Source organism: Amblyraja radiata, chromosome 3 (genome assembly GCF_010909765.2).
Source record: "Amblyraja radiata isolate CabotCenter1 chromosome 3, sAmbRad1.1.pri, whole genome shotgun sequence".
Classification (NCBI taxonomy): domain Eukaryota; kingdom Metazoa; phylum Chordata; class Chondrichthyes; order Rajiformes; family Rajidae; genus Amblyraja; species Amblyraja radiata.
The window spans coordinates 74,991,877-75,006,684 of NC_045958.1; the positions used below are offsets into that span (position 1 = coordinate 74,991,877).

The following is a 14,808-nucleotide window of genomic DNA, read 5'->3' on the forward strand; positions in this document are numbered from 1 at the left end:
CTCTTGAAAGTATCCAGAGAACCGCCTTCCATCGCCCTCTGAGGCAGATAATTCCACAGACTCGCAACTCTGTGTGGAAAAAGCTTTTCCTCACTCCGTTCTAAATGGCTTACCCCTTATTCTTAAACTTTGGCCCCTGGTTCTGGACGCCCCCAAATAAAGGTATGATCTCATATGCAAAGTACTCTTTCCTCACCAAGGAATAGAGTTGGGCCTGGATATCTTGTTTGAGCTCTATTTCTGAAACACAATGATAGATTATGTGTGAAGACATGCATGACATTTTCAACGTGCATTTGGTTCCCTCCCACTCACGGTGCAACGTGAAAAGATTCTGAAAGGCTTTTCTGAATGCCCCCGGGCAAACTTGCCACTGAATTGAGGATTAGAGGTGAAGGGCACCTGGGATTTATGCAGCGCAGCTCTTATCCCTTTCAGAACATCCCCACGAACTTTGCACCCATCGGAATGCTATTTGTTGGTAGTCATGATCGTGACTTAGGCGATTCAAACACAGCAAGATCCTACAGCCAGTGATGGTTGAAACATTTGGTTGAATCGGAGTTGGCGAGATAAGGGCATTGCAATATTAGTTTAGGGAGCCATGAGGTGTGAGAAAAGCCAGCTTGAGTCTGAAATAAAAGTGTAGCGTTGCCCGTCCGTCGCCTCTGCCACCACCCTGTCGACTCTTTCTCCACAACACCGTGGTTTGAGTGGCTGCCAGATCTGGTAACGCAATCCCTATCTCGCCTGCAGTTATTTTAGAACTCCTCCAGTGAGTCACTTCAGGGACGTGTGGAAGAGAAAGTTTAGGAAAAGTTTGTTTGTTTCTCTCTCTCTCTCTCTCTCTCTCTCTCTCACACCACCCCTCCTCCTCCTCCCAACCCCCCCCTCCCCTCCGTCTTGGAAACGTGTAGGGTAGAGGGAGAGAGGGCGGTCAGCTTTCCAACAAGGCGTTCAAGGGTGGAATTGTTCGAGCCAGCGACGTGTTGCTGTTGCCTGTTGATGTATATGACCGTGCCGAGCCGCCGGGACCTCTCTCCTCAGTCTGCCTGTCTCCTGCTGCTGGATGTCACTGCCCGTGGTCTTGCCCAGTACTTGCCCGGTGGTGGCTGGCGGGGAGCCCCCACTGCGCTGCCGCGGTCGCTGGGCTCCCGGGGCGCCGTTCCTGTACTCCGGCAGCAACTCCGGGCGCCAGGCGCTAACAAGCCCGCTGTACGGCCGCTCACTCTTCGCCCTGGGACTGCTGCAGATCGCCCTCGGCTTCTCTGTCGTCTCCCTCAGCTTCGGGGCTCTGTCCCTCACCGAATCGCCCAACGTCAGGAACTCTTGCCCTTTCTGGGCCGGCTCCTCGGTGAGTTTGCAAACTTAAAAAAAAAACTGGTGTGGAAGTTAAATTGATGCATCTTTCTGGCTTGTCCTATTTCTGGATTATACTCGGCACTTAAACTGTTTCGTTTAACTTCTCGATTTAAGGTTCGTGTATTCTTTGTGATTATTTTGTTTTAACCCTCTTGTCATTAAAACAAAAATCCAGCTCTTTTTAAAGATATTATAAAGAAATTATAATCATAACAACGTTGCTTTCGTACACCACTTTTACTGCAGTAACATATTCCGAGAGAAATATGTAAGTCCGATTGGTGTGTTTAGGCAGCTTAAAGGAGGGAGATTTAAGAAGGAATTCCACAGTTTAGACAGAGCACAACGATGGAAATCGAGGAGAAGTTTGAGGTTGGAACTAGAGTTGTCTAGAGGGATTGGTAGAGCGAATAAGATTGTAGTTGGGGACAATAGAAGGGTTTAAGATTTGTTTTCAGATCAACCCTGAAGAAGGATCCAGATCCAAAACATCGCCTGTCCATTTCCCTGGTCGATGCTGCCTGACCCGTGGAGTTCATCCAGCAGTTTGTTCCCTGCACAGGATTTCAGCATCTGCAGTCTCTTATGTCTGCATAGCCATGTTGCTTAACATTGAGCCAGTATATGTCTATGGGGTGAGTAGAACTTGTGTGAGTTGGGGCATGGGTAGTTTTGAATCTCAAGTTTAGACAGGGTTGACAAAACAGAGGCTGCACATGAGTGAATTGGTATTGTCAAACATTCACAAAGAAGTGAATGAAAAATGTAGCTGCAGGTCAGCTAAGGTGGGAAAGAGGCCATTTGGCTCACCCGACTCCTTCAAAAGATCTTGCCTCTATGAGGTAAATAGAGATCTGTTCCCCTCACGGCCCTCTGTATTGTCTCGTTCTTCTATTCTGCCTCCTCTCCACATCAACATGTGGGACATAGATTTGGTTGCAAGGAATGGAAGGATATGTATCATGTGCAAGCAGAGGAGATTATCTTCTCATTATGTTCAGCACGGACATTGTGGGCCGAAGGGCCTGCGCTGCACTGTTCTATGTTCCATTGAACACATTATCCATGATTGTGGTCAGTGATTATAATTAATAGAATATGTGGGAAGTTGATGGGATGTAGGCAAATGTTGATTGGTATAGTACGAGCATAAATCAGCGTTTGATTTAGTGATACATCATAGAAACAGGACCTTTGGCACAATGTGTCCACCAGGACCATCAATCACCTGTTTACACTGGGGCTCTGTAAGAACCACCTTCTCAGCCACTCCCTACACGTTAGGGGCAATTTACAGAGGCCAATTAACCTACAAACCCACACATATTTGGAATGTGGAAGGAGGCCAATGTACCCGGTGGAAACCCATACAGTCACAGGGAGAATGTGCAAATTCCACACAGGCAGCACCCGAGGTCAGGATCAAACCTGGGTCTCTGGGGCAGTGAGACAGCAGCTCTACCAGTTATGCTCAGTGGCGGACTGGCCAGGGTGTCAGCTTGCCCGATGGCAAGTGGGCCCCTGATGAAGTGATGGCAAGTGGGCCCCTGTTAAATGATAGCATTGGAGTTGTGGGTGGGCCCTCTTCGTCTCCTGGCAACCAATATTTTTAGACCCAGTCCGTCACTGGTTGTGCCACTCTGTTGATGTAGTCTCTGGGCCAGAGGGCCTGTCCTTCTGCTGTATGACATTAACTTGGCCCTCAGCAGCTGAGTTAATGGTGGGACAAATAAAATGATCAAGTGACTGGACTGTAGGAGCAATTGGATTCTGGAGACTATTGAGTTGGAAAACCCCCTAGAAATGGAGAGGAACAAAGCTTTAATAGGAAAACACTGTGTAGAATTTTAAACTTGGCATTGCTTAACTAGAAGCCATTGTTAGCCTGGCACGAAGAAGCGTCCAAGTTAGGACATGGGCAGTAACGTTTTGTATGGCCTAAAGTTTACCAGAGAATATAATGAGGGAGGCTCGTCAGGGAGTGTTAGAATAGTGAGGTTCGGAGGTTACAAATGCATGGGTGAAGGTTTCAAAATGGCTGAGGAAAGATAGCAATGGGCTTTGTGATGGAGATGAATATGAGTCCATGTGTGTGGTCTGTGAGCGACTGAACGATATCAGAAAGTGAAAGGGAAGGCATTATGCCTGCAGTATTCCACAACAAAAGGATTAAGATAATTTGTGTTTCTGGCTTTATAATAGAAATTCTTGAAATCTAATACCGCACCCAGAAGGAAATAGTAACATTTAGAATAGTAACTGTCACAAAAGCTCAACAATCACTTTAAAGCGATTGAATAACTTACAAAGTGATTTACTGCGTTCGTGTAGATACAGGAAGTTCACACATAAACAGAAGTGCAATTATCTGCAGATTATCCGTTTTAATAACATTGGGGGAGGGAACACTATCAGGCCATGCCATCCTCTGCAAACCAGCCCCTGCTTCCACTTGAAAAGAAGTGGAAGCTTTATCCCTGGTGCTAAGGATGTGAGAGGGGGCATGACTGAATGAAATTGTGATGGATAAGGATGGGTAGATTGCAGAATTATTTTGCCCTGATCAGTTGTAGATAAAGCGAGAAGACATAGGAGATTTAGAGAGGAACTTTATCACCGCGAGAGTGGCGAGTACCTGGAATACACTACCTGTGAGATTGGTAGAAGCAAACACTGCCAACATTTAAGTGTCTGGGAGAACACTTGAATTGCCTGGGCATAGAAGGCTAAGGGGCAAGTGCTGGAAGGTGGATTTAATGTGGATGGGAATCTACCTGTTAGTTAGGACATGATGGGCCAAATGGCCTGTTTCCATGCTTGTGTAACTCTCCGACTCACTAAATTAGTCGTGTGATCTTTCACATCTGCCTGAAAGAAAACTGCACCTCCAAGCACACAGCACTCCCTCAGTATGTGTTCGGAATCTCAGCTGGAATTCCATCCAAGAAAACCTGGAGTAGAACTTCAACCCATAGCCTTTTTAGCTCTGAAGCAAGTATGCTGCCCCTTTGCTGTATTACTCTATGACCCCGCATTGCTCACCATCTGCTGCCCACACCCTTCCTTAACTGCTCCCCTACCAGTGTTACAATGTATACTCCCTTTGCTCTTATTGCTATCCACTCTCAATTTACCCCGGCACCTTGATCCCTGCCTCTAACACTGATCTCTTGCACCTTCAGATACAACACTGTCTTTCCCAACCACCTCCTCCAGATCTTCTCCCACCTCCCCAACATTGCAAATGCGAAACTCTGACTTTTTCCTCTCCCGAGGCCAGCCAAGGAGGAAGAATACCAGGACACACAGTTTGAACCTCAAAATGTCCAACGCGTGGATTCTCACAACCAAGGCCTCATAATTCATTGACCCAAACTGCTGCTGCTCTACTTCACCAGTGCCGTGTCCCCACTCCCTGTGGATGTCACACTAGAACTTCCAGGCAGCTCTGTTTCTCGATTTTTGTGTGGAGGTTGTTTCAATCACATTGGGGAAGAGGTCACACCACCACCAAGACCAACACCATCACCACCACCACCACCACCTCCTCCTGGTCTTTCAGTTGCAGTAAATATAGATGCACGGACACCAGCAGCTGGCATTTGTAAAGCAGCCTTGTCATATAAAGCATTCATTTATTATTAATGGTTAGTGTTTTATGTGTCATTCTTAACTGTCACTGTATGTCATGTCACTTGCGGGTGGAGCACCAAGGGAAATTCCTTGTATGTGAACACTTGGCCAATAAACTCATTCATTCATTCATTCATTCAAAAGTGTTCATGCCAATGTTACATATAAAGGTGGTAGGATAGATGTAGGAAATCATGGGAGGAATAGATCAAGCAAATGCACAGCCTTTTGCCCAGAATAGGGGAATTGAGAACCAGAGGGCATAGGTTTTAGGTGAGGGGTGCAAAGATTTATTAGGAAACTGAGGGGTAATGATTTTTACACAGAGTGATGGGTGTATGGAACAAGCTGCTGGAGGAGGTTGTTATTGCAGGGGCTATCGCAACATTTAAGAAACCTTTAGCCAAGTACATGGATAGGAGGGATCTGTTTAGAGGGATTTGAGCCAAACACAGGCAGGTGGGACTAGTGCAGATTGGCAATGTGGTCGGCATGGGCAAGTTGGGCCAAAGGGCCTATTTTCACACTGTATGACTATGATTAAGGATATGAAGTGGGCGGAGGCTAGATTAGAGCATAAATACCAGTTTGGCTAAGTGGGCTGAAATGCCTGTTTCTGTTCTACATTAATTAATTTTTGGCTTAAAAGTTCCAGATAAGTATAGCTCATGAAATTCAAATAGTCCAAGGATATCCTTGTGCGTGTTTCTTCAAGCTGGGTGAATTGAATGTACATGACATGTTTGGTTAAAGGTTTTCATTCCACTGTCTCGGCAGTTCCTGACATGCTCTGAGGTTTAGAGCTCTCTATCCTTCGCTTGAAGGCAGGGTGTAGGACACATTGTGCGGTGGAGACTCTTGCATCTGTACACGTACAGTTTGTCTTATTCATATTACAACCATCCCTCCTAATTAAGTTTGTCCTTTTGAAGGTTCTGGTTAGGTTTTGTGGGAGAGGCACTGCCAATTATTAGTTCATTACCTTTTACAACTTTTATTTTATCTTTTTAATTTGAAACCACAAGCAGAAAAGATGAGATAAGACTGAAACGTATTTCAAGTCAGCGAGTAGGATGTTACCGATGTACGGTACCACGGAGGGCTGCTGGAGTACAGGGAGGGGATGAAGAAGTTGTTTGTTCGTGGAACAGGAGTGGGGAGAGTCACAGCAAGGTAAACATGTCTTAATTTGGATAGAGAGTTGGCTTTGTGACAGCACCAGATTCTGGCAGGCCTGCTATGTAGGTTTGTCTAGTCCAGGCAGTTTCAGAGATTGTGGGAGTGCCATGCAATGATTGCTTGGTTCAAATGCTGATTATGCAGTCTCCAAGGGTGGTCTCAGAGCTGCAGCATGGAAAAAATACCCTTTGGCCCAACTCGTTCGTACCAACCAAATTGCCTAACAGAGTAATCCCACTTACTGAAGCCTGGACCATCAACTCCGTTAACCTTTCCTATCCAGGTACCTGTCCCAATGTCTTTTAAATGTTGTAAATGTACCTGGCTCTATCATTTCCTCCAGCTGTTTATTCCATACATCCACCTGCCTCTGTGTGAAAAGGTTGTCTCTTGAATCCTTTTTACATCTTTCCTCTCTCATCTTTAACCTATGCTTGCTAGGGTTAGACTCCCCTAGCCTGAGGAACAGACGGCTATTTATTGATATATTCTATGACTCATTATTTTATAAACCTCTGCAAGACCATCTCCTAGTCTCCAGGGGGAAAAGGTCCTAGCCTTTTTCAGTCTCTCCTTATGACTCCAACCCTCTAGACTTGATAACTTCCTTGTAAATTATTATTTTTTGCACCCTTTCCAGTTTAATGACATCCTCTGAATATGAACATATGAGTTTATGAAACTCACTTGGGCAATGGAGCTGATAGTTCCATTATGGTTCCGCATTACCTGTGTGAGTTTTCTCCGAGATCTTCGGTTTCCTCCCACACTCCAAAGATGTACAGGTTTGTAGGTTAAATGGCTTGGTATTAAATTATTTTAAAAAATTGTCCCTATTGTATGTAGGATAGTGTTAATGTGTGAGGATCGCTGGTCAGCGTGGACTCGGTGGGCCAAACGGCCTGTTTCCGTTCTGTATCTCTAAACTAAACTAAACTAAAACTATGATGTGAGATGCCTGGCAGATTCAAATGTCCAATTTATCACCGCACAGCCAATCTGGGAACAGGACAGCATCTATGGAGGGCAGACACAAAAAGCTGGAGTAATTCAGCGGGACAGGCAGCATCTCTGCAGAGAAGGATTGGGTGACGTCTCGGGTCAAGACCATTCTTCAGACTGAAAGTCACGGGAAAGGGAAACGAGGGATCTAGAAGATGACTAGATTAAGTGGGACCTGTTGGGTCCCAGCTTCACACGGGAGGGCTGGTCCCCCAACGCAATATTCCACCTCTCCACCAATTCCAGTATTGCAGGCCAGTGGGGTGGGGGGGGGCTTTCTGGAGCGCTAGCATGGTGTTGTGGGCCGAAGGGACTGGTTTCCAGAGGGCTAGTATGGACATTGTGGGCCGAATGGATTCTTGGACTGGCAGCTCAGTCACTGAGACCACTCACTCACACACACACACACACACACACACACACACACACACACACACACACACACACACACACACACACACACACACACACACACACACACACACACTCACATGCACTCCCAAACACATACACACACTCACTGACTCACACACCAGGAAACTTTCTTGAATACTCACACGGCTGAGCGCAGCCTCTCCACTTTGGGGCTTCCGCAGTCAGCAGCACTTCCGCAAACAGCATGCCCTCTGCACTTACCGGAAATTACGCAAGCAGCGCGACCTCTGCACTCACCGGAAATTACGCAATCAGGGCGACCTGTCCACTAAGCGGAAGTCATGAAATGAGCGGGACTTTTGAACCAAACACAGTTGGACCTAATAAAGCATTTATTCCTTCCAAACACAGTCGGACCTAATAAAGCATTGCAGTTTTAAGCACAGGCAGGGCAGCAGGCCAAACAACTCATGGCATTGTCATTAAGGGCTAACAAATCATTTATAGTCACGTCCAGGCATCCAGGGTGTTAGAGTCCTGCTCCCCCCACCCCCACCCCCGGAAGGGGCGTTACCTTCATCGCGGTGATTGTCAGGCAAGAGGATCTCAAGGTATTTTAATCACTCAAAACTTTTTTATTTTTCATTGATGGGAAAAATCCTCGGGGCTGCTCAGCGGAGGAGGACTGTGAGTAAGATGGCCAAAAATCATAGCGATATATGGTAGCGTTTTTTCTAAAATCAATATACAGTGCAGACAGGAAGTGGTCAAGATGAGACTTTTAATTATATAGATAGATGTAGAGATATTTTTTTCACCCAGAGAATTGTGAATTTGTGGAATTCTCTGCCGCAGAATGCAGTAGAGGCCAATTCACTGGATGAATTTAAGAGAGAGTTGGATAGAGCTCGAGGGGCTAGCGGAGTCAAGGGATAAGGGGAGAAGGCAGGCACGACTTACTGATTGTGGATGATTAGCCATGATCACAATGATTGGCGGTGCTGGCTCGAAGGGCCAAATGGCCTCCGCCTGCACCTATTTTCTATGTTTCTATGAGATAAAGAACATTGAATGAAAGATATGCAAAAAAGTGATGATAATAAAGGAAACATGCCTTTGTTAGCAGGAAGGAATGGACAATGTTTTGGATCAGGACCTTTTTCCTGGAAAGGAGAGGTGGAGATAGGGAAAAGCCTAACAAGTGATAGTTGGATACAGGTGATGGGGGTGATTAGCAGATGGGTGTAGATAATGTCAGAGGCTAAAGGTGAAAAGGAGACAAGGGTGGCAGATAAGGAAGGGAGTGGTGTGAAGCTGGAGGCAGGGATATGGGTGGAAGGGAATAGGGTGGAGGGGAAAGAGGGGGTGATAGGGGGATATTTCTATGTAAACAGGAAAATATGGGACTCGAGGATGTACGATGAATGTACAGAGGAGAGGAAAGGAGCAGGTTGACTGAGGTGTTGGGAAATAGTCAGAGAAAAATGTATTCCACACACATGGGGGAGGTTAGGGAAAAGAGAGGGAGGATAGGGGGCTATTATTAGAAATTGGAGAAGTCTGCAGTTCCTTGGATCTCAATGTTCATGCCATTAGGTTGCATGCCGCCTGAGCGGGATATGTAGTGCTGTTCCTCCAGTTTGTGTGTGACCTCACTCTGTCAATGGCAGAGGCCGGGGACAGAAAGGCCGGTTTAGGAATGGGATGGGGAATCAAAATGGTTAGCATCCAGGAGATCCAACAGGCCTTGGCAGAGGGAGCACAAGTATTCAGCAAAACAGTCTTCATATGGGACGCCACATCAGGAAAAACAACTGCAGTAGACCAGGTTGGAAGAGGTGCACGTGAACCTCTGTTTCATCTGGAAGGGCTGCTGGGGTTCCTGGATAGACGTGAGGGAGGAGGTGCAGAGATAGATGGAATTGCATTCATTTGCAGTTATTTGAAAACATGTAATTGAAGTTATTGCATCCAATGCTGGCCGTTTGTGGATTTTTCTATTCTCACCGAGCACCCTCACCTTCTGGAAGTGGAAGATTGATAAGCTGCATGCAGGGTTGTGAACATTTCATCAACTGAAATCTCTAACAATCCCATGTGCAAGATTGGAGAAGGTATCCCTGTGAACATCTGATCTTACTCGAAGCTGGATGTGATTTCCCCTTTGCTCCCGAATCCAGATTAACAATTGTTTTCTTGATTTTTCATTCATAGGCTACGGATAAAACTTGTTCCGCCTTGTGAAGGTATTGGTGAAGTTCCTTCACAAAGCATCAGGTGGTGGCCAAATTGACCACTTTGCTCTGGACTTGAATACAGGTCCATATAATGGATGGGATTTATATAGCGCCTTTCTAATACTCAAGGCGCTTAATACTCAAGGTGCTTGTCAAACATATGCCAGATCCACCTCCTACAGGACCAGATGGAGTCTCACTTCTAATGCTGAATTTAAAATAAGATTGGTTTATTTAATTAGAATTTATGTTCCCAGCTGTCCTGATGGAGAATTGAACTCAGAATCAATCAGTTTTATTCGTCACTTGCACATAAAGTGCAAGTGAAATTAATTTGCCAGCAGCGGTACAATGAAAAATAACACACAAAAACACACTAAAATGTTAACACAAACATCCACTACAGCATTCATCACTGTGGTGGAAGGCACAAAATTTGGCCAGTCCTCCTCCATTTTCCCCCGTGGTCGGGACCTCAACCTCCGCAGCCGCCGCTGCGGGCGTCCAGATGTGCAGACAAGGTAAAAAGTCCAGGTAAGTCGTGAATCAGTGCCTCCCCACTGGAGACCGCGGCTTCAGGTTGGTGTAGGCCACAGGCCGGCGGTCGAAGATTTAAAGTTCCCGCCGCGCCGCAGCCAGAAGCACCGCAGACCGCAGGGCCGGCAGTCGGAGCTCCCCTCCAGGGGTCCCCGGCGAGGGACCCCGCTCCTGATGGTAAGTCCACGCCGCGCCCGCGGTAGAAGTTGGCCACGGGCCGGCATTCGGAGCTTCTTCTCTCCCCCGGGTCCCCAACGAGGGATCCCAGGCTGCGGACGCCGCACCAGGTGGAGCTCCGCAGACCGCGACTTCAGGCTGCCGCAGGCCAGCGAACGGAGCGCTCCCCTCCGGTGAGGGCTTGCCCGCTCTACGCCGAAAGTCCGCATTGCGCCCGCCGCTGAAGCCCCGGGCGCGTCTCTGGGAAAGGCCACGCCGATCCTTGCTGTTAGGCCACGGGGAGGCGACATGGAAAATGTCGCCTCTCCGTGAAGGAGGCGACCAAAGTGGTTTCCCCCTTACCCCCCACACAAGACACACAGAGGAACATTAGAAACCCACATTAGGACATACTAAAAAACAAAAAAAGTAGAAAGAACTGACACGCTGCTGACAGGGCTGCCGGCTTCCAGCGCCCCCACCGACCCGTGCCCTCAGATCATCAATACCGACCGGTGGAGTAGCAGAGCAACAGCAAATCATCATGCCACCATAGCTGCCATGTAGCAGGGAAGCTGCAGTCTGAAGGAACCCTTTTAGTTTCGAGATACAGCATGGAAACAGGCCCTTCGGCCCAGTGAGAACACGCTGACCACTGATCACCCATTCACACTAGTTCTATGTTATTCCACTTTTGCATCCACTCCCTACACATGTGAGGCAATTTTTACAGAGGCCAATTAACCTACAAACCTGCATGTCTTTGGGACATGGGAGGAAACTGGAGCACTCGGAGAAAACCCGCATGGTCACAGGGAGAACGTGCAAACTCCACATGGACAGCGCCCGAGGTCAGGATCAAGCCATTTACTATCTAAATGGTGTCAAGTTGGGAAAAGGGGAAGTACAACGGGATCTGGGGGTCCTTGTACATCAGTCTATGAAAGTAAGCATGCAGGTACAGCAGGCAGTGAAGAATGCGAATGGCATGTTGGCCTTTATAACAAGAGGAATCGAATATAGGAGCAAAGAGGTCCTTCTGCAGTTGTACAGAGCCCTGGTGAGACCACATCTGGAGTATTGTGTGCAGTTTTGGTCCCCTAATTTGAGGAAGGACATTCTTGCTATTGAGGGAGTGCAGCGTAGGTTTACAAGGTTAATTCCCGGGATGGCGGGACTGTCATATGCTGAGAGAATGGAGCAGCTGGGCTTGTACACTCTGGAGTTTAGAAGGATGAGAGGGCATCTCATTGAAACATATAAGATTGTTAAGGGCTTGGACACGCTAGAAGCAGGGCACATGTTCCCGATGTTGGGGGAGTCCAGAACCAGGGGCCACAGTTTAAGAATAAGGAGTAAGCCATTTAAAACGGAGAAGAGGAAACTTTTTCTCACAGAGAGTTGTGAGTGCGGAATTCTCTTCCTCAGAGGGCGGTGGAGGCTGGTTCTCTGGATGCTTTCAAGAGAGAGCTAGATAGGGCTCTTAAAAATAGCAGAGTCAGGGGATATGGGGAGAAGGCAGGAACGGGGTACTGATTGGGGATGATCAGCCATGATCATATTGAATGGTGGTGCTGGCTCGAAGGGCCAAATGGCCTACTCCTGCACCTATGGTCTATTGTCTATAAACCCGGGTCTCTGGCGTTGTGAGGCAGCAGCTCTACCAGCTGTGCCACTGTGCTGCCCTTCCTCACCTATCATATATAACCATATAACCATATAACAATTACAGCACGGAAACAGGCCATCTCGACCCCTCTAGTCCGTGCCGAACACATAATCTCCCCTAGTCCCATATACCTGCGCTCAGACCATAACCCTCCATTCCTTTCCCATCCATATAACTATCCAATTTATTTTTAAATGATAAAAACGAACCTGCCTCCACCACCTTCACTGGAAGCTCATTCCACACAGCTACCACTCTCTGAGTAAAGAAGTTCCCCCTCATGTTACCCCTAAACTTCAGTCCCTTAATTCTCAAGTCATGTCCCCTTGTTTGAATCTTCCCTACTCTCAGTGGGAAAAGCTTTTCCACGTCAACTCTGTCTATCCCTCTCATCATTTTAAAAACCTCTATCAAGTCCCCCCTTAACCTTCTGCGCTCCAAAGAATAAAGCCCTAACTTGTTCAACCTTTCTCTGTAACTTAGTTGCTGAAACCCAGGCAACATTCTTGTAAATCTCCTCTGTACTCTCTCTATTTTGTTGACATCCTTCCTATAATTAGGCGACCAAAATTGTACACCATACTCCAGAATTGGCCTCACCAATGCCTTGTACAATTTTAACATTACATCCCAACTTCTATACTCAATGCTCTGATTTATAAAGGCCAGCACACCAAAAGCTTTCTTTACCACCCTATCTACATGAGATTCCACTTTCAGGGAACTGTGCACAGTTATTCCCAGATCCCTCTGTTCACCTACATTCTTCAATTCCCTACCATTTACCATGGCCATATTCAACCACCAGTCACATCTGACCTGCATAATACAATGTGTCAATGTTCACAGCCTAAAGATATGTCTTTGAACACTAGTCCCTGGCCTTTTCTCACTCCGCCAATTTTCCATTCCTGTTTTTGGGATGCTTCCAATAGTTTTCAGATGCATTTTGCTTTGCCTTGCATAACACTGAGATCCCCCACTATCTGCGGTTGACCCATTTGTGGAGAAATTACTTCATTTTCACTTCACTTCCCCCAGTTCTGGTGACTTCCTAAACCAGGGGTCGGCAACCTTGTTCTGCATAGGGGCCGGGAGGCATGTCTGTGAGCGGATGGCGGGCCACATCTATCACGTGTACACATAGATCCCGCCCCGGATGGCAGACATCAAATCATGTGTTCACATTGATCCCGCCCCTTCGAGGATGCCACCCGGAGCACTGGCCCTTAGTTACGGGCGCTCACGAGCACAGTGTACCTACGGACCATTGCCTTGGCTCTGTCCTGAAGGCGGTGCCTCAAATACTCACACTCACTCGTCCCCGGCCTATTGACAGCCCCGATCCCGACAGTGTGGTTAAGAAAGAACTGCAGATGCTGGAAAAATCGATGGTAGACAAAAAAGCTGGAGAGGCAGCATCTATAGAGCGAAGGAATAGTCAACGTTACAGGTAGATACCCTTCTTCAGACTGGTCTCAGAGCAGCATCAGCCGCTTCTGAAGAAGGGTCTCGACCCGAAACGTTGCCTATTCCTTCGCTCCATAGATGCTGCCTCACCCGTTGAGTATCTCCAGCTTTTTCGTCTACCTCCGATCCTCACAGTGAAGCCCAGACACTCAAGGTGCGCGGCCGTGCCGGCGGCTTTGCGCAAGATCCGGAGCCAACAGCCAGAGCTCAGCGCTGCTTGGCACAGCTCCGCCATTGCGGCCACCAGCGCAGGCCTCTTTGCATCACTGCGCCTGGGCGACATGGCCTCGGAGATGAAGGAAATCGGCGGGCCGGATAAATACGGGGGAAAAAATACATCTGCGGGCCGGATGATTTCTGGTTACGGGCCGCATTCGCCCCGGGGGCCGTAGGTTGCCGACCCCTGTCCTAAACTGAGAGGCAGGAATCAACCACCCCACACATTCACTCTGAATCTACACGAAAATAGAAGTTGCTCTTATTTGTTTAATAAGCACATAAGGAACATCTGAGGAATTAGCCATAGGACTGAGCCTGCATTCTGTATCATTTCCACAGGGAAATTACTTCCTGCACCAGGGATCAAAAAAGCTGATGCTATACCCTGAGACCAGGTTTCCAGTTTCTAGCCCAACTGTAATCAGATGTAAAGCGTTTAGGATTCTGCGCACAATGCTATCCTAGTTTGATGCATGTCAGGACATGACTTGGATGTGACAATTTGCTCTGAACAAACTTCTGGGTAGCTCTTTAGACTTTTAGACGTTAGACTTTTGAGATACAGAGTGGAAACAGGCCCATCCACCCATGCCGACCAGCTATCACCCACTAGCACAATCCTACACACTGGGAACAATTTACAATTTTAAAGTCAGTTAACCTACAAATCTGAATGTGTTTGAAGTGTGGGAGGAAACTGCAGCACCCAGAGAAAACCCACGTGGCCACCGGGAGAATGTACAATCTCTGTACAGACAGCACCAGTAGTCAGGATCAAACCAGAGTCTCTGGCATTGTAAGGTGACAGCTCTATTGCAACGCCACTGTGCCACCCCATTTGACCAGATTGTGCGAGATTCAGTACTGGTGTCTTAAAAGTGGCACTGATTTAGTTCACATGGAAAACAGTAAAAACTTATACAGTAGATCCAAGTTACTTCCTGGGTAAAGTGGTTAAGGGAACTCGGT

General features: G+C 47.3%; 1 protein-coding gene across 4 annotated transcripts in view; it reads left to right on the forward strand.

Moving 5' to 3' along the window:
- The first annotated feature begins 348 nt into the window (after positions 1 to 348).
- fam189a2 (family with sequence similarity 189 member A2) overlaps positions 349 to 14,808 on the forward strand; it is a 78,390-nt gene continuing 63,930 nt past the window's right edge. For 3 of the 4 annotated variants that reach the window (XM_033018105.1, XM_033018108.1, XM_033018107.1), the window contains exon 1: positions 350 to 1,354. In XM_033018105.1, coding sequence (XP_032873996.1) covers positions 1,070 to 1,354 — 285 coding nt within the window. In that variant the 5' untranslated portion in view covers positions 350 to 1,069. Of the gene's footprint in view, positions 1,355 to 14,808 lie in introns of all 4 variants that reach the window. The other variant, XM_033018106.1, reaches the window with a different exon arrangement.